This window comes from Branchiostoma belcheri, unplaced genomic scaffold, assembly GCF_001625305.1.
Source record: "Branchiostoma belcheri isolate BF01 breed outbred unplaced genomic scaffold, Haploidv18h27 scaffold2, whole genome shotgun sequence".
NCBI lineage: Eukaryota > Metazoa > Chordata > Leptocardii > Amphioxiformes > Branchiostomatidae > Branchiostoma > Branchiostoma belcheri.
In genome coordinates this window covers 7,152,321-7,172,974 of record NW_017803490.1, presented here as the reverse complement: position 1 = coordinate 7,172,974, position 20,654 = coordinate 7,152,321, and the positions used below count along the sequence as shown (strand labels likewise).

Genomic DNA, 20,654 nt, shown 5'->3' with positions numbered 1-20,654 from the left:
TAAGATTCACACAGATTTTCCTTAGATCGTCATCAACTTTCTTTATCCAAAAAAGTCTACCAGTGACATAATATCAATGATTGTATTTACCTAAACATTCCATTTTTGTTTTTACAGCCATATTCTGTTCATCTACACCTCCAACAGTCTGTCTCTTCCAAAACCATTTCCAAAAAACAAATAGTGAAAACAAACTTAGTTACATTACATTACTGGCAGTAGATCAGTCAAACTGAGCTCAATCCAGACAAATGTTTGTAACCTTGAAATGTAAGCCCTATAGAGCCGAAGTAAAGCCCCGTGTATAGAATAAGATCCTCTTTGCTTCTCAGAGGACTCTTAAAGTAAAGGGTTTTCTATAACAGATGACCCAGGGGTGTACTGGCTAGACGGCTGTTGTATGTGATGTCGTTGAGTTACTTCACTCTGTGAAATGTGAATAGGCATAGCCTTGCTTCACTAAGCAGTGGTCGGAAAAGTAGTTCAAGGATTGGCTAATTTTACTTCTAATGATTCTTCTGACCTTCATTTGCCCCAATAATACACTACGTCTTCATTGAAGCCTGGCAATTTCTGATATGCATAATGTCAGACAATTCTTGCCATTATCATAACATATTTTTAGCATTTAATGTTGGAAACCTTTCAAATCACATTGGTCCACGTGCTAGATAAAATGTTCTAAAAATATTTTGTGACGATGTTGCAAGTGTGTACAGGCACTTGCCGTGCCATGGATTTCTACCAAGGAACTTTTCTTTGCATAAAAGGGTATTTCGTGTCATGTTACCCTATAACCCTATCGTGTCATTTTCCCCAAAAGGGACAAATGTTTTGAGTATCTCTCTCCGACCCTTAAGTGTGAAACATTGGCCATACACGTTCATAACAGATGAGGGTATTTACACCCTACCATTGGGGCTCCATTTGGCACGTCTACCTATGATCTGTCTAAGCCATGACTTAACGTTGATGGCAATTATTTTACAGCACATGTCACCACTAAAATGGGAGAGTGCATTGGTGATCTACATGTGGCTTAGTCTATAATCCCCATCTGTGACAAGGGGCTCTTCGCTCAACTATTGAAAAGTGACTTTTTACTCTCCCTCAGTGTCGTTACATGTCCCTATCCGCTAAGTAGTTTATGAATGGTCAAGGGGAGATACATTTTTATCACGATATCAGTCAAGGTTTGGTAAAGACGTGGTAAGCATGAGAGAAAGGGGCGGAATTTAAAGTAGGGCTCTAAAAGTGTATTTCAACCTATCATGCTCAAAGTCTACGGCTCCATGGTTTGACTACAAGCCACACATACAACAGTGTTCCTTTGAACTCACACATCATGGTAAGGGGGTCGACAAATTCGGCTTTCTTTTCTCTGTGCGGCTCATGGTGATGTATTCAACGATCGAATACAAATTTTCATGGCTAACTGAATAGCGACCGAGAACATGTCTTTCTTGGGCCACTCCCTATCGTTCGAGAGAACACCCTACGTAACAGGCACGACCTACACTTCCCAGACTAGAAGTTGCCGTTATCTCATTATACATGTAACCACTAATGTTCACAACATTCTACTTTCTTCCTGCTTTATTTTGTTGCAATACTATTGAATGTCAACAATAATAGTACTGAAAGAAGGTGAAAAACACAAGAATGTTACTACCAACTTTCTACTCACCATCTTTGCTATCAGCTTTTCACTATTTGGATAATGTCATCAAAAACTGGTGAGAATTATACCATGGAAACACATCTCGCACAACCCTGGATAAATATCAATAGCCCTCCTTTGTTTTTACACACCAATAGCATCATATAAAAGATGATGCGAATTTATGAAAATAATGGTGCTTATTGTCTGGAATGTATGATGGGGTATATACATCTCATGCGGTAAGCAGCAGTATGTCCTTTAATGAATATATGGTAAATTCTCATCCTGGCATTTAACGTTCGTCAGCGTAAATGTCTTAGTACGCTAATGAATACTAAATGGATGTGGTATACACTATCATACTATTAATCAAATGCCCCTTGACTGTAGTTAATGGCAACCGTCTCAGTTATGTGTCGCAGATAAAGATGTATGGTGCTTTGAATGTCAGTAAAACAGAGAACTTCCCAGTCACTCCCTCACCACTAATTCACACCTTGAGTTCAATACCATCAAATGGCCTCCCATCAATCTGCATCCCCTGCTAACAGCCGCGTATCGGCAAGAAATATCGGGTCGTCTACCTCGGGGGTTTCTCGGTCTGATTTAAACTTAGTAACCGTCTAATAATCACGGGAATCTGCGCCACCTGGGGCACGTCTGTCGTCCTTGGTGAGGTCAATGATTCACCAAAGTTGCTGACCTGAGGAGGTTATACTTCAGCATGGTTGGGAGTCTAGTGCTGTGTACCTAAACCAACGTTCAGGTCCAGGTCCGTATTCATGTCCATAGGTTCAGAGACTTGTAAGCCTGCATGGACCTAAACATAGATCATATACAAAATACGGTAACAGTTAACATATCCAAATGGAAAATGGGGCATCTTTACCGCGAAATTTTGTAGCGAGCACTGCAGTACCAGGGTTTGGAAGCAAGATATGTTGTTTGCGGGGCACGTCTGGGCAAAACTGTGGCCACAAAATTTACAGAGGTCGACACTTGACGATGCCCAGTGACATTTTTTATTGAATGTGCATTTTGACTATTGCATATTTCAGGTGGTTTAGAAAAAAAAAGGGTATGTAATAAATTTTTGTAAGCCCAGAACAAGTTCCAGACGTTCAGTTTGTTTTGGACTTAATCCTAAAATTTTTACAAATCCGGAACTAGTTCCAGCGAACCGGTACACAGCACTAGGGGTGACATGGGACGAACGTTTTCGAAACTTGTTATCTGACATTTACAACAGGCAGACTAATCGATATTTTGCAGAGATACAGAAGGTCAAGTGGGATCTATAAGAAGTAGTGCTGTGTACCAGTTCGCTGGAACTAGTTACGGACTTGTAAAAATGTTTAGGTTCAAGTCCAAAAAAAACTGAACGTCTGGAACTAGTTCCGGACATCATGTCACATTCCCCTTGAAATGACCACCTGAAATCTTCAATAGTTAAACATTTGCGCTGCAAAATGAAGAAAACATTGCCATTGGACATCGTCAATGTCGGCCTCAGTAAATTATGTAGCCACTGTTTTGCCCAGACGTGCCCAGCAAAAAACATATCTTGCTTCTGAACCCTGGTGATGTAGTGCTCGCCACAAAATTTTGCTGTAAAGATGGCCCATTTTGGTGTGTGTAAGTCCGGACCTGAACCTAAACCTCTGGACTTGAATCCGGACCTGGACCTGGGTTTAGTTACACAGCACTTAGTCTTTCCCCCTACCTGTTCATTCTCTTCATGAGCACGCGCACCACGGTACACATTGACACAATGAACGTTGGATATGCCGATGACGTCACACTGTCAAGGACTCTCTCCGTAGCCTTAGCTGATCAGGACAAAACTGTAGAGGACGAGTCTTCTCACCTCAACTCCTGGGCAGAGGACAACAAGATGACACTGAACGGTGGGAAGAGCCTCCTTCTCCAGATCTGCTTCAGTCGATCTGTCCCAATCCCACCCACGATCACTCTTGGAGGTCAACCAGTGCCATCTGTCGACTGTGCTAAGGGACTGGGTTTCCTCATAGACAAGGACCTAACCTTCAATGAACAGGTTAACTCCATGATCAGTAACGCTTCGCGCAGACTACACTACTTGCGCCTACTAACGAAACAAGGCACCAGCGTTACCGACCTAATCCAGATTTATCTGGCGCTAGTCCGGCCAGTGCTCGAATACGGACATGTGTTACTGGTCGGGTGTAGTAAGGAGCAAGAACTGGCCATCGAAAGGGTCCAGCGCCGGGCCTTGCGTATCATTTCCTTGGGAGGAAGGCGTAGCGTGCCTGACCTGCCCACACTGAAGTCGAGGAGGGAAGATGCGGCAGTACACCTGTTCCAACGCATGCTTCAGGAGGACCACCCTCTACATGACCTAGTACCGCCCTCAAGGTCTGGTGCCACGGGACGGACACTTAGAAACTCTAGCACTATCAGTGTACCAAGGGCCCGAACTGAGAGACTAAGAAATTCTTTCCTCCATTGCGCAATCCGTCTTTACAACAAGACAATTAGCACTGAGTAATTGGACATCTGGTAATCGCGCCATGTATAGCATATGTTAACTGTGACATGTTATTTGTGATGTTTTTAATATTGAGATTTTACCTATGTGACGATTCTTTTTAAAATGTAAATGTTTTTAATGTGACTTGTGTAATAAGGACGTAATTCGGGTGCACATGTGTTGCCCGCGAGTTCCTTAATGAATAAAGATTGATTGATTGATTGATTGATTGAAGAAGTGAGAATAAGATAAGCAATTATCATATGTGACCCAAATTCAAGAGCACACATAGATAGTGTAGTTGAAATATAAGTTCTTTTTTATACATCCCACAGTTGGGGTGCAAAAAAACTTCGATCAAACGGTCATATTTCTATTTTCATTGTTCCCAATATGTACAATTTGTTGATGTGGGGGTTTACCACAAAATAGCCCATCTGTGTCCTCAGTGAACATTTTCAGCTATTTACTATTCAATGCCATTCCCAATAGTAACTTTGATGTTGGCTTGGGTTCATAAAGTTTGTGGAACTACTGCCAACCCAATTCCTGAGTCATCGCCAGCATGCTACCAACTACGCCCACTGATCCTTAACACCCTGTGCTTTTTCATGCTTAAAGGACAGCATTGCCGGCATATTAATCATCGTTGTCTACCACATATTGCAAATGGAGTTGAAAACGTACATACGTTGCATATTGCATATCTTGAGTTCTACTCGTAGACAATCACGACACACCAGCAGATTCTGCTAGCTTGGTGATGGGTGACGTTGCAATTGTGGAATGTCGGAGTAATAAGGCCACACCAATTTAATTTGTTGGTTCTCGGATTCGCCTCTTCGTTTTTTCTGATTTGCAAAAAAAAAATGATTCTGGTCCTGAATCAACTGAAAAATGCTCATGTTTTGCCCCCCAACAGTTGAGGAAAGTCCTTTTCTTCCTAGTTGTTACAGTTTTCCCATTTATCATTGCAGTGGTTTGATTAAAAGTTCAAAATTCAATGTTTAAATTTTAACCCAGCCTTTTGTGTTGACTTCATGGCTCATTCCATAGCATTTAACCCTATAATAGGATGCCTAGACCTGTTTTTATTTATTTTTTTTCGCCCTGTCGCTTCATATTTTTTTCTGAAAAAATCCGAGAACCAACAAATTAAATTGGTGTGGCCTAATCTAAGCTTTTATCTGTCCATTTTCTGAAATTTGCACATTGCAGCTGTCAAAATTCACTTTTCTCCTATTGCTCAGCTTTAAACATGAAGACAGTTGTCATCTCTGTAACGTGCATTACCCATAATTGGGTCTCTGCTGTACGAGATAGAGGCACGTAGAAAAGCCACAAGGATATCATTACCAATCTTCTATCCCTCTATCCAATGATAAAGAGGCAATTCACAGAGAAGTAATGTCTTTCAAGACAGTTTAAAGTATTGTTGCTGAATGTGAGATATAGCAACTACTATCTCGCGTTTCTTTTCAAGCTGAAAGTGGCACTCTGAAAATGCTTGAATCCATCAGAGTTAGTCTTGACAGTTGCCATCACAGCGAAGTGAATGGCCAATACCCGTCCGTTGAAACTGTCTACTTGTGATATCTTATATGTATAGTAGCTGATGTAGCTATTTTATAAATCTACCAGCATATTCTTGACAGTTGCCATCTCAGCCAAGTGAATGGCCAATACACGTCTGAAACTGTCTTGTCATGATATCTAATATGATTAGTTGCTGATGTAGTTATTTTATAAATCTTACCATATTTCTTGCCAGTTGCCATCTCAGGAAAGTGAATTGCTAATGTGAGTCTTTTGAACCTGTCTTCTCATGATATCTCATATGAATAGTTACTCATGTAGCTATTTTATAAATCTATATGCATGGCTATTGACAGTTGCCATCTCAGCAAAGTGAATGTCCAATACACGTCCGTTGAAACTGTCTTCTCATGATATCTCATATGAATAGTTGCTGAAGTAAATATTCTACCATAAAAATTTTACCATAATTCTTGACAGTTGCCATCTCAGTATAGTGAATTGCCAATACATGTCTGTCGAAACTGTCTTGTCATATGAAAAGTTGCTGATGTAGCTATTCTATAAATCCTATCATAATCCTTGACCGTTGCCATCTCAGGAAAGTGAATTGCTAATGTAAATCTGTTGGAACTGTCTACTCACGATATCTCATACATGAATAGTAACTTTTGCTGATGTAGCTATTTTGGGACCACCTGAGTTTCACGGTTGCCTGGCTGATGCGCCTTGTATTGATGTTAAAGGCACCCAGTGCAGTTTTTAGGGCTTGGAAACCAGATTTTTCAAATTCAATATTCTAGTCATTGATCTACATACTGAGTTGAAACCACACTATCCCAATGTATATTGACCCTAATGGAACAAAAAATCCCATAATTCTGACGGAAAATGGTTACTGGAAGGGCCCTTGGTTGATTCTTACTAATAGGTTACCACCATGAAAATAAAGGACTGATCTTGGGGCTTGTTTCTGCAGTTTAAAATGCTCAAAGTATGAAATGCTGATTCAAATGTGCATATTTGAAGCAGTATGTGTCAATATCATAGAGATTGCCTTATTCAGAATATCTCCAGTTTTACCGCCATGAAATTGCATTGGATGCCTGTAAAGTGCATATCGGCTGTGGATACGGTTCTCTTCCGATGTGCAATCCGTCATCTTCGGGTGCATCCATCACCCGCCCAGTGGATGGCATAAGCCGTTGAATTACACTTCAATTTGCGATGCCGCTGGTCCGGGCGACATTACACCGCAATGACCATGACCGTGAGCTGTCAAACGGGAGCGACTGCAATAATGAATTCTTAGGTCGGTTTACGGGCGACATTGACCTTCAAGAAAATGTATGTAAAAGAAAGTCTATGACTATAATATTGTTACTGATTTTACTGTGACAGTCCGAAGTTTGGCATATTAATTGAAATTCCATGTTATCGTTATTCGAATGGTTATGATTAAGCTTCGTTTCTGGTCTGCATGCTAATTAATAAACCCTTAATCAGTTTAAAACTAATTTTTTGCTAAAGAACTTTCATCCATCAATGAATTAATTGAATAAAAAGAAAGACTGCGAACATGTTGAGTAATAAAAAAATATCTAAAGCACCAGTCACGGCCATCGGCGCCATCTTGGCGTCCGCAAATGGCAAAACGCGGTCATTATTCATAAATCTATTCTTCTACCTAAAAATCATGGTAGTAAAGTGTAAGTCAAGCACACTATTAATATTCGTGGATATGTTTATGGCCGTGGAAAAAGCGCTTTGAATGTCATTAAATATAAATTTAAAACCAAGCAATCCTCTTGTAAAGTAAAGTAAAGCACTGCAAACCAGAGGCAGGGACCCCAAACTGAAATATTTCATAAAAATACAATATTACAATAAAATATAATATAAGTAATTTGGCCTAGAAAGATATAAGAATGTACGTGATGATTTTGACACAAATATGCGTATTCTTTACGAGTTATTGCTCGAGCTAGCCTAGACTTCATGGCTCAAGCAACATAAATTGTAGAATCTTTGACTGGTGGATGGAAAATTGCGTGGGTAGCTTTCTCTATAGCTACACATCAAATTCCACTGCAACTAACGCAATAAAGTAGCTTATACCGACATGCAATGTTATATTTTCAAAACTTCATATGGTGCACATGTTAACGGCCTACATGTTTCGTCCATAAGTATAATTGCTACAAAATATGTCCCAACTTGGCCACTAAGTGCTCAAAATTAATGTGGGTTTATGTGTAACGGTTGTAAGGATTTTACAGTGCCTCAGAGTTTCATAGGTTACATAACAAAGCAGACAAGGCAATACAGACAAGGCAATACATATTAGATAACATTAAATAAATCTGGACACATAGCAGATATATCTTGCTCATTGTAAAAAGAACGAAAGGAAACACAAGAGATTTGAATAGTATATGCACATATTGTGCAGCTCCGTTATATACCTTCAGCTTGACCATAGGAAAGTGTTTTTCAATTACTACATTTTCACGACACTAATATGTTTGATGTTAAATTAGTACTAATTGTATTTTAATGTAATGAATCAGAAAGATATCTATATGTCAATAAACCATTCATCATCAACATTCATATTCCATATATTTGACACGAAAACATACAAATAGGAATGTAAGGAATAAACTTGTTCACCACAACCTAATTTTCATTTTGCATCATTATTCAGATACACCAGTGTTCAAAAGAGATACCACTTCTATGCAGGAAGCTATGAAAGACTTGTAGATGAATGCAAAACCTGGAAAATGAATGAACTAAATGTGCCTATACTGTGACTGTTTTGTACATGTAAATGTTTGTAACATTATTTGTATATTGTTGTGCTCAACTTGTGTAATTTTTTATGAATGTAATTTTCAATTTTGTGTCCAGGGATACCTGAAAATCAGATCAATGGATCTGAGGTATGCCCTGGTAAAATATATTGAAGTTGTTTATTGCAAATTCCTGCCCGAGGGCTAATTGCATACAGACATTGACAAGAAAATGTCGTGATACATGTATAAGACTATTTGCTAACAGGAACTTCTACGTGTACGATATACTTATCGAACCTACTATCTCTACTTAAATCTAATAACGTTGGTATACATATAGGATAAAAAAAGTAAATATGCAATATGTGAACAGGTAATAGGAACAATGTAACTGCTATTCTAATCTATTCTATCTTATTAAACTATTCTGTGATATATAAACTTGAAAAGATCTATAGATAATACCCACCTGACTTTTAAAGCTCAAAGCAGGTGGGACCAAACTCCTTGGGTAGACATTACTGCATAAGGGCACGGGCACCTTTCCTTTTTCATGTAGAGAGAAACTCCTTGGGCAGACATTACTGCTGAAATGTTGTCATTTATCGCCATTGGAGTAATTACCTCTCCTTGTTGATTGAGTTGGGCGATTGGGGTAAGATTGCCTAACCATCCTTTACAGAAACCAAGGGAGCCATCGTAGGTATCGAGCTGTATTGAAGGTAATTACCAAGTGTCAGCTGGGAAAGAGAGGGAGACTAAGTGAAGGACAAAGACCACGGTGGTGTACCTCAGTGCCTTCTGAGACCTCTTTAATGTCATGTCTCTTAAATCAGATCTTTAGGTGACTGCGATATAGGTATCAAATTGGCAGAGCAGTATTCAATACATGCCCCTTTAGTTGAGAAAATAAAGCTTGACAAAAACGCTGAAAACACGTAAAAAATAAGCTGAAATCTTGCTTGCAGAGTAACTTTCGTGAACCACCAATGGAAGGCATAATCTTTTGAAGTTCGCAAAAACGTAGACAATTACACCTCACAGCAATTATCTTAATACGTCCCCATTATCGTAAAGTCTCTAGGATATAACGCAGCAGGAACACACAGAAATTGGATGGCGCTTCATTTCTTTCTGTTAGATGTTCTTCCTGGAAAATATCAAGATAGCAAGCTATAACGAGTATGCCCTTCTTCGTTCAGTTAGTTTGTACAGCGGCTACCATGCTGAGCAAATAGACAATTTCCTTTATTGACTCCAAGATGAATTTTACTGATAGTCGTTTGAATTTCCCATGAGATGGTTTAAATCAGACCGATCTGCATCAAGATAACATAGCCTTGGGTATGGATTATATTGTATGTAAACTTTTAGTACAGTGGAATTTGCGGACCCAGAAACTATATACAGTCGTTTATTGACTGAACCCATAATATGATTCTAAAAACAGATGCTGGGCAAATTAGAAAGTCTTCTCAAAGTTTGCACATGGAAATGCCAAACACAGTGTAAACTTAGGACTAATGATCTCCCTATTAAGTGAAATGCCTTTGAGTGTGTGTCCGGAATGTGGGAACAGTAGACTTTAATAGGTTTGCAGTCGTGTTCTGCCTCAACCTGATTGAGTCCAGACGGAGTATTGATCCGAGGTTGATGAGTAGACGGGATTGAGAAAGTAGCAAGGCGCACTTGACAATGGGTAATGTGAATTTTTTCTATACAGCACAGACCGTTTGCAGTTTTTCTTCGATATCTACGCATAAGATTTTTTCTCTTTAAATTTTGGTGCATAGGAGTTTCTTAAATGAAGTCATAGGCAAAAAGCAAAAGCAGTATCTGTACAACACACACTTCTTGTACTGTTGGAGGCTTGAACTTTTGTAATTGGACAAACTTGCAATTGACATTGGCAAAAGTAAATCGCATTTTTCTGCGATTAAAGCAGCTTTACTTCTGTAAGAAGTATGAGAACGCTGTCCCAAATGTTCCCCATATGTGTACTTGTATATACGGAATTTGACTCTATAAATGCCAATTGGTCCCTAGCAAGCTAAACATTCAACAAAAGAGACACACTTGACATAAAGTAAGGGGTAATTTTTTTTCTGAGGTAGAAGGAACTTCAGTTCTGTAAGAAGTATGAGAGCCATGAGTCCCAATGGTTGTTAATTTACCCCATATGTCTATAGATACAATTTGAGGCTATAAATGCCAATTGGTCCCTAGCAAGCTACACATTCGACAATATACAGGACTCTGTACTTATCTTGACATTAAGGCAATTAAACCATTTTTAAGCAAACTTACGTATATACATTTTAATCATGCAAATGCTAAGAGGCACTAGATGACCAGAATTATGTATTTATCGTCATATTGCTTACACATGAAGGTAACTATATTAAAATTAACTTATATTAAAGAAATCACACTGCATCTATCTAAACACAAAACGAAAATGAAATGGCAAGGACACAAAAAGTTTACTTTGGAAGCAATCAATGATAATATAAACAGCAATGACTTAGGAAAAGATTGATAGTAGGGATGGGTTAACGAGGATATTGACTTTGTATCACAGTGATAAAATTACAGGTCGTTGCCACCGAATGGCGTCACATTAACTGACACTAATTGTAGATGATTAAAGAGGATACATTTTCGCGACCACCAGTTAATACTAAAACGCATTATATTTTTCACGGCATGTTTTGGTTTTCGTTTGTTAGCAGTAAATCTTATCAAAATCATACTAGTATGTCTTACGTAAAGCAGTAGTTGACATATGTTTACTCTCTAAGCAGATCTTTTGGTTTTTCAACACAGTATCAAATTAGCAAGATAGTATTATTAGATCATTGGCAAGGTTGTATCCGATATGCCACCTGAAAATTGCTGCCAAAAATATATATAAATTTGTACACAGAAAGCCTGATAAGAACGCCAAAAACACGTCAAAATAAGCCAAAGCCCGAACCTCTGCTCTTAGCTTTAAATCTACTTCGACTATAAATTCCAATATCAGATAGTCAAAGTTACAAGGCTTTTTACTATTTTTTTTTTTGGAAAGTTGTAATTTCATTTATCTGACAAGTCGGTGCTTACCAAAGATGGAGTATTGTCTTGTTTGGATACTTTTATGGGAAGCCTTGTACGTAAGTCTTTTAGAAAATCTATATTGTTATTGATGGATCTTAGCCTAATGTGGTACTTGTTAGCCTATTAGAAAGTTATATTGTGTATGTTTAATTTATGTATCTTTTAGCACCCAAAATCAGCCATACTGCCTGTGTGGCCATTGTATTGCCTCGTTGCAAATGAACTAAAATAAAATAAAAACAATAAAGAATATTAACTTGCCCTTCTGGCGAATCGTGGACGCTAGCATAGCCGCGAATGCAACATGAAATAATCGATCTTACTCTTATGCCCCTGTCGGTAGAAAGACAGCCAATTTTCACCATACGATGGGTGATCAAAGACGGTAATTATAGCCCAATCAATGCTATGATCTAGGTGGGTTCCCACTGGATCATTTCGAGCGGTCTGGTTTACTCGCTGGGACGAGGGTTGAATAATCGAAGTTTATTTATCTGCAGTGTAGTTGCCGCGATTTCCAGAGTATAATTACTGTGCAAATGCTACTAAAACCGAGCTCAACATTTGAATACAAAGCGCGTTCTTGCTGAACATGAAGACAAATATAATACTGTGCAGCATAAGTAAGGAACTTGTGTAAATTTAGATATGTATAACTGAATGAGAAGAATCAGTTTACCATCGGTTATCAGGCCATAACATTAAAGGTGGTCGGTTATTAGAATAACCGACCTCTTTTTGGACCGTACCATTATATAGGGGGCAGGGCACTGACATCAGTTTTAAGACCTGTGGTGTTTATATATTCAACAATGTTTTGTAGTTTAATTTGAAAAGTAATACTGACGCCTGCTTTTTAACAGCATGGTACTGGGGGACAAAATAACCATATTTCGCTTGTGATAAAATATGTATTTTGTTAATTATTTACAGCCCCACTCATGATATCGTCCGCCGCATCAGTTGTGGCGTCAACTAAGAGTCCGTCGGTTCTCTTGACAAAACTTCAACTCGAGGTGAACTCTCGTCGTCAGAATGGTAAGTTCATAACTGTAAATGAAACCTTTATGCTACACCTACGCAGAAACACTAGTCTGACTGTGACATTAGAAGATATTAAACTCAGTGATGTTGATAAATGTAGTTTTATTGGGTTGATTTATTGGTTGACCTAAAATGTTACGATACTTGACACTTCATTTAACCTCGTAGTTAACATCGCAATGTATGCATAACTACATTAAAAACCTGTATCAGATTTAAATTATACCAGATAGCAAACGCATTGATTTGTATTCACCTTTACATTGACAAGACCAGATAATAAATACTCTGGTGTTTTGTTCGACTTAAATATTTCTTACCACCCTTACAGGGCTTGAAATAACTAGGAGACAACAATATATCGACAGTGGTGATTACCTATTAAAGGGCAAGACGCTAAAAGCTGTCACCGTCTTGGTAAGTGCAAGATGAAACTTTGACGATGTAAAACAAAAATATATAGTGGCTGTCATTGCAGCAAAAACTGTATGATATGATCTGACATTCAATTTAGAAGTAAATAATAACAACGTGAAACTGCTAAATGAGCTGGTGAAGTTGAGCTTGTGCAAGCAAAGCATGAGCAAATCTTGTACTAAAGATACATTATTTCATTGTTTATCACTATATTGTACACACTTTTAAACGTATAATGTATGCAATATACACAATTCAGCCTTTGGCTGCAACGCCTTTTATCAATAAACCAGTTTTGATTCATTGATTGATTTGTGTCGATACAGGAAGAACCTTACGCTACGAAAAAGATCACAGACGAAGGTACAGACTTCCACGGGTTCGTTATAGACATAGTGAAGGAGTTGTCTTCTAGTTTAGGGTTCAGCTATGAGCTGTATGTGTCGCCGGATGGAAAGTACGGCGCCCCTAAGGAGAACAACACACAATGGAGCGGTGTGATCGGAGAAATAATGTCGGGGGTAAGTCCATTAACGTTGTTCCAAAAGGCCTAGGAAAGAAAGAACATGCAACATTAAACATTCATGGAAAACACTTGACCTTTGGACTAGGAAAAAATGTCGTGTTTCCTGTTTCAGGCCTAAAAATGTGGGTCGGTAGGTAGGGATTATCTTTTTGTTCCTTTTTTTTTTGTAGTGTTGGCAAACAGATTGACAGACATATTCCCGCCATTGCCAAGCAGCGTCTTCAGTGAATAACAACAACCAATCAGCGTGCTTGATTTTAGATGATTGACAGATCGATTCCCGCCTTTACCAAGCAGCGGCCTCAGTGTGTTGCAACCAATCAGCGTGCCCGGTTTAGATGATTGACAGACAGATTCCCGCCATTACCAAGCAGCGTCCTCAGTAAATTGCAACCAATCAGCGTGCCCGGTTTAGATGATTGACAGATAGATTCCCGCCATTCTTAGTAAGGCCACACCGTCTTAATTTCATGGATGACATCCTCTGAAGACCCCTAAGATATTGTGTGATAAATGTCAGCAGGGCATGAGTTAAGTCATCTTAAGCAATGTTATTAGACTTCAACAATTCAAAACGATTATCACTGATGCTTGGAAAATATTTGCAGATTTCATAAATAATGGGCCCTCGGTACCTAAAACTATAGGTACCATGCATAACATAACGATCTACCTCTACAGTCTCAGCTTTCTTTAGACAAAGTATGATGATTTTAAATCAAAGTTAATTATTAATTCTAGAAACAATAGTAAGTCTCATAAGGTTTTTAAGGTTTGATCCCTCAGCTGCTTTATTGTCTTACACTGTCTACGAGACGAACATCAGGTGACATCCTCATTGTAATTCTGGGGAGGATTCAACGACAGAACGCATTTGTCACTTAGTGCAAACTTGGCTCGGGACAGGCTTTCTTCAGTTGTACAAGGTTCATAGACGGAATTATTTAGCATGGTGGCTTCCTCGGTATTACAAAAGGTCAATAACCTCTCTCCCTCGTTATCTTCATCAATATGCCGGTACAACATTAACCAAGCTGAGAAGCTTGCCAAGAATAAAACTAGACTTTTACTGCAATGATGCAGTATTCTTCGGCTTTCTTGTATTGTTCCAACCTGTACGCCAGTCGTACCTTACAAATCAACTACACTTTTGTCAATGTTAGAGAGAGACGCCGGTCTCGCAGCGACTGCTCTAGTGTCCGCCATGAGGGACAGGGGGTACTGGAGTAACTTGGTCAAACGGCATAATGATTTATTTATGATGATGATGATGATAATTTTTTTTTAACTTTTTTGTACACTCTGTCATCTATTTTTATGTTTACTGAAGGAAAACATTGTTTTTGCTCCATTTCTTCTTCTTCTGTTCCAAACGCTAACCTCTGACCTGGCCAATGGCCTCTTTTGTTGACGTCTGTCACCATAGTAACTGGTGTTGGGTTACATAATGTTGCAATTTCATAGTAGGCATTTAGACCCCTGTCACCATATACATGTACGTGACATGTTTGAGTAAGAATTAACAGAGCAGACCATATCCGAAGGTAAACATTATGCAGTTGCTTTGCAAATGTTACTTTTCTAGTTGTTCTGTAATTTCCCCATGTTTTAGCGGGCGGATGTTGCAGTGGCTCCTGTGACCATCAGCTCGGAGAGGGAGCAGGTGGTGGACTTCACCAACCCGTTCATGGACCTGGGAGCAGGGCTGCTTATGAAGAAACCGGAACCGGAAGGAACCAGTATATTCGCATTCCTACAGCCGTTCAAGGGAACAGTGTGGTTCTCCATCTTGGGGGCATTGCTGGGAACCGCCATATTGCTCTACGTCACAAGTAGGCTGAGGTGTGTTCTGTTTATTTGATTTGATTTATTAGACTGTATAAAACAGCCAGGACTGCCCAACTAGCCGGAGGCTATTATAAAGGGCTAGCCCTCACAACAAGAGCATAAACAATTAGGAACATACACAGGTAACAGTGTCGGTTACACTTTAGATAAACATATGGGTTCTGTTCATCAGCATATAGTACCATGGAACAGTCATTTACATAAACGCTGAAGTTATCCATAGATTGTTCAAGTATCATAAGAACTAAGTTAGGAAACAGCACAAGTATATGCCTAATGACAGTGTTTTTTAAAAGTTTTATTAGGTAGGATTGACGTACAGAGTTTAATAATTACAGAGCCGGACAATCAAATGCTCAATATATCCTCTTTAGAATACATACATGGGTAATCATACATTCATTAACCATATGGATGTGTTGATTTTATTGTTTTAGGTTCAAGTGTGATATTGGGGACCAGAATTACTACAATGACCGCAAATTCAATTTCAAGAATAGTTTGTGGCTGACTTACTGGTCAATTGTGCGGAAAGGTGCGTTTTAACTTCCTTGTGTACCTGAATGTTTTTTTTAAGTTTGTCTGTGCTGGAATAATTATTTTAATGAGATTAAACTATCATGTCAAACCTAAGATAATTTTCTGTTAAACATCAGAAAACAGCACCTTTCTTTGTCAGAGAAGAGCAACCCAAAGTTTTTTTACGGTATAAATTTGATCACGTAACTCAGTAAGGAGTGCATCAATTGCTACAAAAATGTTGGTAGCCTTCTCGTATAATTTGAGGACAAGTGGTTTGAGGGAGGGCTATGTAGTTTGGGTGGCAAGAGAAAACTTGGCATAAGCCATAAAAGTAATTCTAATAATTTATTTTGTGTGCATTTTCCAGGAGGAGAGCCTGCCCCCCGCTCCCTCCCCTCCCGTATCCTGGCCGGTGCCTGGTGGTTCTTCACCCTGATCGTCATCTCCACCTACACGGCCAACCTCACGGCCTTCCTCACCGTCAAACGGCTCGTCTCGCCTATCAAGTCTATCGACGACCTGGCATCTCAGAACTCCATCCCATTCGGCGTGACACAAGAAACGTTTCTCTATTCCTTCTTCAAAGGCCAAGTTGGTAGGTAGCAAAATGTGTCAAACCAACCTTTCAAAATCTGGTTATAAGTGTCTTGTGGTGTCTCTGTTTTCAGACTTTATTACCATGTATTTTTCCTTTCACATACATTCGTCTGTGGCTCAACAGGACGTTTGCAATACCGGCAGTGGAAAGATGTTAGGGAAGTCAAGGATGAAAAAATAAGGGATGATTCTAAATACTATGATTCGGGGAAAAAGAAGAAGAGGAAAGAGAGCAAAAATGTTTTCCTTCAGTAAACATAATAAAGATGTACTAGTAAAGGTAGCGTAACCGTTGTTTTTTTGTGTCTTTTCGTAGACACTGGGTCTGTGTACCATGGTATCAAGTGTTGGGTTACATCATGTTTCAATTTTGTAGATGGAGGGATTTAGACTCCTGTCTGACCATATATATGAATGTGTTTGAGTAAGAATAAACAGAGTTAACATGTTACATTTCTATTTTTTGTGTTCCTCTTTAGACACTGGGTCTGTGTACGAGAGGATGTGGGATTCCATGCAGACCACCGAGATGTTCCCGCCGAGCAGCATGAAGGGGGTGGAGTGGGTACGTGAAGAGCGCTACGTGCTGATCGAGGAGACGCCATTCCTGGAATACACTGTCAGAACTGACCAAAACTGTGAGCTCATGCTGCTGGGAAAACCCTTCTTGTTCAAGGGCTACGGATTCGCCACACGCAGGGGAAGCGCCATTAAAAAGGAGCTGTCGGTGGGGTATGTTATTCGTATTGCTTACTAATAATATACCTTTTAACCTTTCTTCTAGTGGTGACTTTTAACAGTTGTAGGTAATAGTATGTGCAGTTATTCTGTTCTATGTATTCTTCCTAATGTATCTGTATTTTAACTTCATTATGTGCAAAAGTATAAACGGTGGGGTATGTTATTCCTATGCAACAACAATTTGTTGGTTCTCGGATTCGCCTCTTTATTTTTTTCTGATTTGCAAAAACAAAAAAAAACAAAAATTCTGGTTCTGAATCAAGTAAAACTGCTCATATTTTGCCCTCAACAGTTGAGGGAAGCCCTTTTCTTCCTAGCTGTTACAGTTTTTCCATCTATTAATACAGTGGTTTGATTAAAAGTTGAAAATTCTTTGTTTAGATATTAACCCAGCCTTTTTTGTTGACTTCATGGCCCCTATTGTACAATTTGGGTTTATAATATGATGCCTAGACCTGTTTTTAATTTCATTTTTTTTGCCCTGTCGCTTCATATTTCCCTGCTTTATATGTCCCTGTAGCATATTAAAGCTTCAAGAGAGCGGAAAGATGAGCGAGCTACGGGACAAATGGTGGCCCAAGGACGGCTGTCCTCTGGACGGGCAGTCGTCCAATGTCAACGAAGCCTCGGCACTGGGACTGGACATCTTCCTGGGCGTTTTCTATGTTCTCGGAGCGGCAGCCATTTTGGCTGTTATCGTCACGGCGGTCCAAGTTATATACTATCGCTTCTGCAACTTCGGGGAAAAGTTAAAGAAGGTAATTATAGTTTTTTTATTATTCCAATATGAAATCACCAGACGTGCTGACGGCACACTCAAGTTTTTTCAACTTATATTAATGCCGCCACCAACACAGGGGACAAATACATGACAGGACAATACTCATTTACACGTGAGCTAAGTGAGGAAAGTCGTGTAAAGTGCCTTTCCCAAGGGCACACGATCGGTGGCATGTCAGGACTCGAACCCGGGACTCTTAGTTCCGAGTCGCTACGGCTACGCCACACGACCCCCCTAATTATAGTTGCGTCTGGACCTGTTTCTATTTTTGATACAGCTCAATTGGTTTGCGAGGCAGACTAACGAATTCCCGAAGCGCCAAACGAACGGTCGGGGTAGAGAAGAATGGTCTGTATTGAATTGTCGATTCAAATAACAGTCTGCATTGAAGATGGTGCATTCTGTGTGAGTGCCGGTAGTCTGCCTAGTATTGACTTTCTTTGGAAAATTCTTGTTGATAATTAAGCATCACTATTAGTCATATTGTATTCGTGGAGCCTTCAGAATTCTCGTATTGTATAACGCTTCATATTGTTATTACGTACACGTTTTAATACTGCCCCATGAGTACAGCCATTTTTCTTTGGCTATATGTGCCTACAGATTGCAGAAAACTAAAAAAAAAAACATCCACCGCTAATGTCAATCCCCCAGTTATTTGTTTGTTCTGTATGTATGTTCTTGAATAGAAGGCGTTATATAAGCAATCGTGCTTTTTGCCTGATTCTCGTGAAATGTATGTGAATAAAACAAAAAAAATTAGTGCGACCCCAAGAATATATACAAGAGTATAATACTGCCGTAACACCTGCTGCCACTGCTATAGTAACTCAGCGTGCAAAATACCTGGTTGCCCAGGGCAACCAAATTTTACTTACTAATAGGGCAACCTATTTTTGAACCTAGGATGCTTTTTAATTTTAGGTATTAATGGCTATTACTAGTATCAGTTAACTAAAGGCTTATGTATGTAACATTACTTAATTTGAGGAAAGTAGTAACTTATAGGTGGGGCAACCTAAAATTCTGATGGGCAACCTAATTTTTACCCACTGGGCAACCTGGTTCAAAAAAGTATTTTGTAACTGTATTTTTTTTTCACCTGTTCACCTGCAGATGAACTCCAACCGGCGAACCAGCCTGAAAAATCACGTGCTGAGGCGCCAGTCGACCGACGTGAACCTGCACTAGCAACTTTATGTCTAAACATATTTCATTTTTGCGTAGCGGAGGCGGGTGGAATCTTCACACATACTTCAGACTAGATAGTCATCGTAGTAGGTGATTCCTCAGATCTGCTCAGGCCTAGAAAAAATGTGTTTCTTGCTTCCCTCCCGACACTAGAAAAAACTGTCAACCCTAGCAAGGGACATATGTGGTGCAAGAGTGATGAAACGTTGTACAATCGGTTTTCCAACATATGACATTGAAAATATTAGTGTCCTCATGTAAGTTTAACTTTGTTAAACTGCATCATATGAGGTGGGTCTCTAGAGATTGCTAAAGTCTTTAAAAAAAAGGAAATCCCTACCTACCGACCCTAATTTTTTTCAGGACTAAAGCAGGAAACACAACAGTTTTCCAAGGCCTCACTGACGGATGGAGTCAACCAATAGAAGTGAACAGGAACGACTGATTTTCTTCTATTCTAACCATGTTCATATTAATAAAGATTGGTCGTGCCTATTGGTAAATTCAATAACTCAATCCAATGTAAATAGCTACACGTCCACGGATATACTCATTTAGACAATGACAGGCAACGATAAACATCAAGAGTTTTAAGGATAAGAAATAACTTTGTTTTCAAAATAGCCCTTGCTGGCACTGCCAAGGACGTTACTATGAGAAAAACTAAAAGGCAGACACCTAAGACAATACATCCTATGTTAATCAGATATTTCGAGTTGCACAAGACATCCTATTTTACATAATCAGATTAAAAGGTTATGCCTAAGAACCACAAGATCAACCACGAGAGAATAAAGAACCATATGAGTATAAGATTTGCCGGAAAACAATGATCAGTGTAGCAGTCAGTAAATAATCAGCAGCAAAGGAAACATTAGTAACTTCAAGTAGGAATTTCCCTAGTGATTTTGTTTACGTCACTATTTGAAAGCTATGTCAGACTTTCTGAAATCGTATATAAATATTAGAATTAATAGCTATTACCAGCAGGTATGGCATTCACAATCTGTTTATAAAATATATCTAGTAATGACTTGTGATGTTAAGTTTTACAGTTAGAAATTGTGTGAATAGCATTTGTACAAACGTAGGTACTTGATTCATTGTAAATGTTATCCTTTCATAAAATGTTCGACAATATTCTCCGATGATATCTTTCAACCTAGTAACTAGGCCTTTGACGAATAATTTGTTACGTTAACGAAAGAATTTCAACAGTGAGGAAACTAGTGAAAAGTAAAATCAAAGAATGGGATGAAAAATCCTACTCAACATACTTTTGCACAATTAATGTGTTGAGTTAGGTATCCCATTCCTAGATTTGGTCAATTTAAAAGTAAAATGCACATGAAGATTAAATTCTGCCTCTTTGTTGTCATTGT

At 39.0% G+C, this 20,654-nt stretch overlaps 1 protein-coding gene across 1 annotated transcript; it reads left to right on the top strand.

Moving 5' to 3' along the window:
- The first annotated feature begins 3,434 nt into the window (after positions 1-3,434).
- On the top strand, positions 3,435-19,272 carry LOC109468466 (glutamate receptor ionotropic, kainate 2-like). The gene is made up of 10 exons (XM_019766710.1): positions 3,435-4,062; positions 12,539-12,643; positions 12,981-13,066; positions 13,393-13,587; positions 15,205-15,434; positions 15,878-15,975; positions 16,330-16,557; positions 17,039-17,291; positions 17,821-18,058; positions 19,198-19,272. The coding sequence occupies exons 1-10, from the start codon at positions 3,435-3,437 to the stop codon at positions 19,270-19,272; spliced, it is 2,136 nt and encodes a 711-aa protein (XP_019622269.1).
- The last annotated feature ends 1,382 nt before the right edge of the window (positions 19,273-20,654 follow it).

Coding starts and splice junctions, on each gene's coding strand:
- LOC109468466 (XM_019766710.1), top strand. CDS start 3,435: ATGAACGTTGGATATGCCGATGACGTCACACTGTCAAGGACTCTCTCC. Junction 13,067..13,392: donor TAAAAGCTGTCACCGTCTTG/GTAAGTGCAAGA, acceptor GTGTCGATACAG/GAAGAACCTTACGCTACGAA. Junction 15,976..16,329: donor CTGGTCAATTGTGCGGAAAG/GTGCGTTTTAAC, acceptor TGCATTTTCCAG/GAGGAGAGCCTGCCCCCCGC.